The 8,047-nt window shown below is 43.0% G+C and overlaps 1 protein-coding gene across 3 annotated transcripts; it reads right to left on the bottom strand.

Annotated features, from left to right (window-relative positions):
• Positions 1–7,499, bottom strand: CTXN2 (cortexin 2). Of its 3 annotated transcripts, XM_048866037.2 has the most exons (5): positions 7,420–7,499; positions 6,833–7,103; positions 6,181–6,250; positions 3,114–3,281; positions 1–466 (listed from the first exon to the last, which is right to left on the bottom strand). In XM_048866037.2, the coding sequence occupies exon 5, from the start codon at positions 410–412 to the stop codon at positions 164–166; it is 249 nt and encodes an 82-aa protein (XP_048721994.2). In that variant the 5' UTR covers positions 413–466; positions 3,114–3,281; positions 6,181–6,250; positions 6,833–7,103; positions 7,420–7,499; the 3' UTR covers positions 1–163. The 3 variants fall into 3 exon arrangements, with proteins under 3 accessions (XP_048721994.2, XP_074989209.1, XP_048721995.2); XM_075133108.1 differs by lacking the exon at positions 7,420–7,499 and having other exon boundaries at positions 6,833–7,171; XM_048866038.2 differs by lacking the exon at positions 7,420–7,499 and having other exon boundaries at positions 6,997–7,171.
• Between the last annotated feature and the right edge of the window lie 548 nt (positions 7,500–8,047).

Below are 8,047 nucleotides of genomic sequence, written 5' to 3'. Positions count from 1 at the left end.
TTTTATAAGTCTACAACAAATATTTATTTAACAAAATGGATGCCACCATCATATCTTCAAAACATAGGTATATAGTACAAATGTATCAGTACTAGGTTTTCAAAATGAAATCAACATCAAAATGAAATCAACATCAAAAGTAAGGCAGGATACTCTTGAGTTTTCATGCAAGAGCATATTCAAACGTTCCTTTATCAAGACCCTCGACTTCATCTTCCCAAGTGGAAGAAGGCATGCTACTATTGGGATCCAGTAAGATTTTGAAGCATCTAATAATAAGTAGTCCCAAGAAAACACACAGAATCCCTACGAAGGCAAAGCCAGTTTTTTGCTCTAAAGTCAGTGAGAAGGTGGATACTTCGTTGACACTCATGCTGGCTGAAGCGTTGCTGCAGTAGCTACTGCTCATCATTGGGTGTCACATACTGGTGAGTCTTCAGAATTTTCACTCGTATTCCTTCTTTGCCTGTACACAAAAGTGGAGTCAGTTTGGTTATGGACAAATGTAACATAGTCCTTAGAGCATAAAAAAATTTTGAAAACAAAAACTCCATGGGCATTAATAGTGAAAGTACATTTTTGTACCCCCAAATCAGCCTGGCAACACTGTCATTAGAAATTGGTAGTCCCTGAACGAAAGCTAGTTGGAGTTGCTAATCCTGACAATGACAATGACAAACTGATAATTTACTTGCTTGTCCCTCCCACCCAAAATAGAAAACTACTGGCCAGGGGCATGTGAAATTTTGCAAGGCAGCGCTAGATGGCATTTTATCAGACTGGGCAAAATCCTGGTCAGAGCTTGCAAGGCCTCCATGTGCAGAGCTAAATGGGAAATTTATGCTGGAGTGCTTGCACTATCTGTATCTGAGTCCTTAATCTGGTGAAACACCCATTGTCTTCAATGGGCATTTTACCTGAGTCAGACTAATGGATTGGGCCCATGTATTTTAGCCTAGAACTCTAATGGCAATAAACCAAACGTACAGAATGAAAATGTCATTTTTATATAATATTGTTTGGGCTCCATTTTCAGACAAATGCGTGCCTAAAAATGCTTGTAAAAATGACCAGCTGAATGTTTAACTTCTCACTAATCATGTGTATGTGTAAGTAGTGTTAAATGAAAGATAATGTGCTTGTGCAGTTGCGTACTTGCTTTTCTGAATTCCTGTCCTATGTGATTGTTACTCAGTAGAGCATAAACATGATTAGAGTCTGGCTGGGGCCACAGACTGTCGAAAGCTACATTCAGATTGGCAGGCTGAGCCATGTGCCAGCTCCCAAGGGTGCACAGTGTATATGTCCCCACCAAACTGAAATTAGAAATCCTTACACCCATTAGTGTATGCGGAAAGGTTAATGGGAGAAGCGAGAATCTTTTTCTTTCCCTCATTATGCTGTTCTCATCACCATTATTTTCCCTTTTAAAATGTTGCTGTTCCCCAAGACACTGATTTAGGAGCCTTAAAACAGCTTCCTCATTCAAAGCATCATTAATAACCAGTACACAAAGGGTGCAATCCCGCATTCGTGGCACTTTAAAAACATCCACTAACTTCACTGGAAGTTTGGGCGGGAGAGTGCAAGAAATGTAGAAGGGCCCAAAATACACAGAGCCAAATTATGGTTTGCCCTTGCATGAGTGCACTAGCCTGGGAAGGGCGTGCAGGGAACCCTTCCTCCTTTCTAGTGCACTCACGCTGGAGGTAGCCCATGCTGGGATTTGTGCTCCCTTAGTGTTGGTGGGGGGGAGTGAGGCAGGGCTCGCTAGCCCATGTAGTGGCAGTAAAAGCTGCAAAGATGGTGTGGCCAGGTGGGCTAGGGAACATGGCCAGGGCCCCACCCATACACACCAGCTAATGCCTTGAGACTGGTGCTGACTGAGCACACATTCCACCATATTTAGAAGTGTACAAGTAACATTTCTGAACATGCTTTCTCCCGTGCTCTTGGGAGCAATACACCTGCCTTAGCCTTACATGGGCATTATGTTCCAGCCACTTCCACTCAGGTGTCACACCTGCCTCATCACCACTGCCACAACTCAGCAGACCTCAAGGTGTCATAGCATTATAGGTGATCTGCAAAGGGGAAAGAAATTGGACTCCCCCACCCCTTTTTATTAGCTTCTTTATAATGATAAAGAAGGCAAAAGAGGTTTTTCTTCTCTTCATAATTTTTGTCTGCTTGGTTTCCTGTTAGAAACTGATATCCTGCCTTCCCTGATGACTCTATGGACAACTAGAGAACTGGTAGGATTATAACATAGCGAGTACCACCGGGGGGGTGGGGGGGGGACAAATAATTTTTAGGCTGATCGTTTGTTTGTTTTTGTTGGCTGTTAACACCTATTTAACTAAAACACTTGGGGAAAACATTCCTTTTGTTCAACACCCTTTCTCCAAGGAAGCATTATAAATTTCCAAGTCATCCCAGAAAAAACAAAAGGTAACCAGTAAAAGATCCTTGTTTGGATCTTCTCTTTCCCTCCTGATAACCTCCATATTTCTTTATATAGATCATAAAGAACCAAAATTAAAAAACAGGGAAGGAGAAAAGAAAAGGACAGAAAGCAAACCTATTTTTTTCTTTTGCAGCTTCCGTTTAATTTAGTCCATAATAAGGAGTAAGGATAAAATAGAAGGAAGGATACGGTTAAAAACTGGGGGCCAGATGTTTAGCTGATGTGAGTCAGTGTAGAGCTATTGACTTCACTAGAGCTACATTGATTTATACCCATTGGATTTGGCCCTACAACCTGCACCTGTTTTAAGGTTTGGAAAATGTTGGTTTAAGCACCTCACCACCACCATCTCTTTCCTCTCCCTGACTCCCAGTCCAAACCTCTGCATTGTTCATTAGCAAAATTAATTCCTCATACTTAGAGGCTTGTCCATCAGAGCCATGAGATCTTTACTCCTGTTGAGTAATGTCTTGTTCTGTGAGTTGTGCCATTGAACCAAATGGTACAATTTACGGCGTATGGTGCTACTCGGTGAGAGACCAGGTGCCACTATATGACCCGTAGTAACCAAAATTAACGTCAACAGCAATTGAATAACAATAATTGATATCTATATGAAGAAAACAAATGTAATAGATGAAACCACCTGATTCACACGTTTTCATGTAAGGCACGTTTCCAGTTTTTCCAGAAAGTTTAACAGCTGCAGAGATTGGAGAGTAAAATCACAGAATTCTCAGATTGTTGCCCAAATCCATTATATGTAACAGGATCCAGCCAAGAATAAAGTTCTCCTTGCAGGAGTCCAAGGACTCTGAGAAATTAAAAAAATGAAAGGCTTATACTGGGAAATGATTTGTACACTAAAGCAAGAAGACACAGTGCCAGAAAAAAAAGTACACCCATAAAAGATACAGAAGTCTCTGAGACAAACTATAGCCCTGGCTCTGCAATTGGTTCTGCAGGAGGGGGACACATGTGAAGTCCATGTGAAGTCCACAGAAATCAGAGGGGCTCTGCCCCCAACTCCCAGAGGAACATAAACTCCCAATCTTGCAGTCTTACTTTGGCAAAAATCCTCTCCCATTGGAGTCCATGGGAGTTTTGCCTGAGAAACGAGTGCAGAAGCAGGTTCCAAGATAAGATACAGTTTACAAGCCAAACCAAACCTGCAAGTAACACCATTTATTTTAATGAGCTAGGATGATCACATAATTCAGGAATGAAGAAGAGACACATAAAACCCTGTATTAAATCACCAACAGGAGTATTATGCACTGGACCCTATGGCTTAATTAATAGGATTAGACCAATATTTGGGCTGATTTCTCACACAGACTAGGAAACAAGCATTGCTATTGGTCCTTGCATGCTTGCTCTACTAAACATTTGCTATTAGCCCACACTGATATTATTTTATTTATTTATTATTCAGTTCATCATACTGGCAATTATGGGTCAAATCTTCAGCATGCAAAGCCTGAGTAAATTGACAGGGAGTACAAGGAAATGCATACAGGGCTGAGGAACAGAATTCTTGGCCCCAACCTGCAGTAGTGGGGTGGAACAACTCTGTGGGTGCCATTGGCTATATGGAGTAATAGTGTATATTTCCTGTCAATCCATATTGTGTGTGTCTGTTGAGTCCTGAGCTCTCCTTCTCCCCATCCTGAGCAGCAGAGATGTAGTATTTCCACTGCATTTCAGGCCTTGCATGCTCACAGATTGGAGTGGAGAATTTGGTACTACATGTGTACCATATAAAAGTAAGATTTTACTTGTTTGGGGGAATGGGATATGTTTACATTATAAATCTGTTTACAGATTGGTGACTGAAGGCCGCAGCCAGCAGTTATGCATACTTAATGTCATCTGCGCTAGAGTAAAATCATGAGGAAAAAAGACCATGAATGTTAGAGGGTCCTAATCCAACAAAGTATGTAGGTAACCACTAGGTCAGAGAGCAGAGGCATGCATTATAGGAACTAGAACTTGTAGGGTTCATTTGTCAGGAGTTTTCACCAAACCAATCCCTATTGGTCCAGGTTCTACAGTTTGCTTCCATGTAGTTTCACTCAACTGCGCTTCAAAATCCCTCTGGATTGGGAGAAGCAAGGATCCCTGAATAGCCTGTTGTTGTGGAAAAGGCCATCTGATGCCCCTGCAAGACCAGAAAGGGGGCCACCAGGAAGCAAGAGTGGAACAAATGCTTCACCCCCATGGATGACAATGGTAAGCAGAGGGTCGGGAGCAACTGGACATTGCTGGATGAATGGTGCTAAGGAGGTCAAAAGATGGTAGTGAGCACAGTATAGAAGCCTAGATAAATAGGTAGATAAGTTGGAGTGCCTAAGATTATTGTAACAGCATCAACCCATATCCACCAAATGTTTGTGGACCTGGGCTGATGTTTAAAGTTCCGTTAGAATCCAACCCTGATTATGGGTGGTTTGAGGGTTTTGATATGAACTTTTTGTGCAACCCTAGTTACCCACCCTCACATTTCCAAACTTTGGAAAAAGAAAGTGTCAACAGTAATTCCACATGTTCTTGGGAAAGGGTCTGAGAAGTCTGACCACAGCCTCCAAAGGTTGCTGATTATAAGACTTCCTTAAGAGTCTTCCTCACATGTTGGATATTAGCCTTACCCTCAAAAACAAACAGGTTTTGTTGTAAAGATCATTGTGTAAGGGCCCAATCTTGTGAGGTGCTGGGTACACTTAAGTCCCACTGAAGTCACCAGGAGTTGAGAGGACTCAGATCCTTGCATGATCAAGCCTGGGTTGACTGAGAATTCACATTACATATTAAAAGCCAGGTTAAAAAAACTAATTGTGCTTAATGAGTTTCAGGTGGCTCCTGTAATCACATAATAGTAATAAAAAGTCATTCCATGGTACGCAGATAGTTATCATTCAGGAAGTACTGGAGGTTGCATGGCTGAAGCAGTGTTGCAGTGACCCCGTCATTCTGATGATGCTTCAAATGGCCTGGATTCCAGATTAATGCTTCTAAGAATTTTAAAAGGTATTTAGGTGCCTAAAGATGCTGACAGGCACATACTGGGATTTTCAAAAGCACTTAGGTGCCTGTATGCATCTTTATATATCTAAATATCTTTAAAAAGCTGTCTCTGGAGGAGTGGCCCTTCAGGGTGGTACAACTGCTGTAGCAGGAATTTGAAGGAGGTAATGAAGGGAGAGGATTAGTGATGGGTACACCTCAAAAAGTTCTCTCCAGTTTCCATGAATTTGGAAGTTTATCCAAACCATCTGGACCATCTGAGATGACAACACTGGTCTGGAAATGTCACGAGAACATCTCTGTGACTGCAGAGCCAGCCTCACTTCAGTTAATACACATACTGCATCCCTAAATCATTGCAGGAAAGTCAGCCTCTTCTTCCCACCCTATACATCCAGCAGGTCATGATCCCAAACCTGGCATTCAAGAGAATGTTATGCAGGGAGCCCAGTGCCATGCTGCCCAGCACTGTTTTGTATCAGAAGGGTGTAATTAGCCATTCTGAGAGTGTAGTAGGGCCAGGTGTGGCCTACAGTATGTAATCACAGGACATACTGCATCTTTTTGGAGCAGCAGTAAATTCCATTCCACTGTGCATTCCCCTGCAAATCTGAGCCAGCAAGGGATTGCCACCCCCTTTATATACAATATAAAAAGACAGGATTTTACTCCTAGTAAATGCACAATACCTAGAGTATCCATTTGGTGGTAGATCCTGTGCTCCGTAATGCACTTTTTATTCTTATGAGCTAGGGATGTCTGGATAAGTGAGACACAGAATAGAAAAACAAAAGATTCAGTGTCATCATCCTTCTTCGACTTGTGAACATAAAATAATGCAATACACTGGCCATGAGCATGTACTATATTTGTACCATAAGATATGAAGTATCTGCAAGGCAACTGTTGATATACAGTTATATCTATAGCTTTCACTTCTCTTTGGCATCCTTTTGCACCAGGACACTTCTGTATTTACAAAAACATAGAATTCAGTCTATAATCATTTACAGCCAATTTCAAGAAGCAGTATTGAAAAAAACATTTAATTTCTGCTACAAACTGCCTATTTTGTCTTACCCTAAGAGAAGCTTTCTCTGAGAATATCCCTTACCTGGCCATAATACAGTCATTAAATGCATTATTAAAAGCAGATCTACAGCAAAGCTAGGAAATCATAACAAAAGAGCATAGCAAGCTCAAGATATCCTGCAAAATTTAAACAGACAAAACCAGGGCAATTCTCCAGCCAAGATGTGCACAGCCCCCCCACCCCGCCCTTCTTGTTTTGTAACTAGATAGAGAAGCATCCTTATCGAATGAAAACCTAGCAATACAAACCCCATTCTTCCTTGTCCCCTCTCCCCATGCTGATGAACTGCAGAAGTTGCAGTAGGTTCTCAAGCTGTTGAAAGCTCAGGATTCAGCCTATGTCTGCTGGGATCCTCCCTTGTGGCCACAAACCCAGTGAGGCTCCCCACGCGACACATCCCTACAACCCCCACCAGAGGCTCCAGGGGTCATCCGTGGCCGTTTCTTCAGACAGATGGACGCATCGCTTGGGGACTCCTCTCCAAACACTTGGGTCAAGATGCGGTTGGAAATTCTCGAACTGGATTAAAGAAAGAAAGTAAGAAAGACCCTTTAGGATGATTCAGCCCCGCTTCCCTCCAACCCCCGCCCCCCTTCTACCGATTCACCTGAAGAAGTATGGAAACTTCCTGCAAAATACTACGTGAGAGGCATCAGCAAATCTTTGCTGCACTCCCATCCAGATGCTGCAGCAGCCGCAAGAGCGGCTGCCCAGCGATTTCTCTCTTGGATTACCGGAGCCTGCAGGCTACCTTCCCTCCTGAAACATAAGGTTCTGGGACATGGCACCTGGAGGCACAGCAGCACCTTCGTTGACGTGTCAGAGGGGTCCTTACCATGCAAGCAACAATGTCACACAGACTGCAAGGCTGGCTTTTCCCACAGGCTGGCTTTCAAGCAGAACAAGTAAAAGCAGGGAGGCGGGATTTGAAATTGACTAAGGTGTTCTGTGACTATCTGCATTCAGTTGCACATTTCCAGAACAATGCAGGGGCTCTAGCCTTTCATTCTGTGGGGGATATCTGAATTATTTATGTCGGTTAATTTAGCCCTCGGGTGCTGTTTGGTTAAATAGGCAGCGCGGGTATATAATCAGTGCACTGCTAAAATCCTAGCCGCATCAGCCCTGGATCCCCCGAGGGAGCGGCATCGCCCCATGGGAGCACATTGTCACGGCTTTCGACCTCACGCTTTCTACCATCTAGTGATTAATGAGACCGGAAGAGCCATGTTAAATACTCCGGGCCCAAATCCTGCTCTCCTGCAAGCAACTGGTGTGTGTAAACGATGAAGGTGTAGCCCATAACATTCAACTGGTTTCTGTGAGGTACTGGGGTGAGCTGAAGGATGGTCTCTTCTTATTTTGTGTCTGCCTCTGGCATTGCTAGCACCCCTTCTCCCAGCAGCTTAATAATCCATCATTATTAATAATAATCATGTCCAGGGGCTGTCATTAGTGCTGAA

The sequence above is a fragment of the Caretta caretta genome, chromosome 10 (genome assembly GCF_965140235.1).
Source record: "Caretta caretta isolate rCarCar2 chromosome 10, rCarCar1.hap1, whole genome shotgun sequence".
Classification (NCBI taxonomy): Eukaryota; Metazoa; Chordata; order Testudines; family Cheloniidae; genus Caretta; species Caretta caretta.
The sequence above is the reverse complement of the archived record's forward strand: the minus strand, read 5'-3'. Positions and strand labels throughout refer to the sequence as shown.

Excerpts from the sequence above, each read along its gene's own strand:
- CTXN2 (XM_048866037.2), bottom strand. The coding sequence starts at position 412 with ATGATGAGCAGTAGCTACTGCAGCAACGCTTCAGCCAGCATGAGTGTC.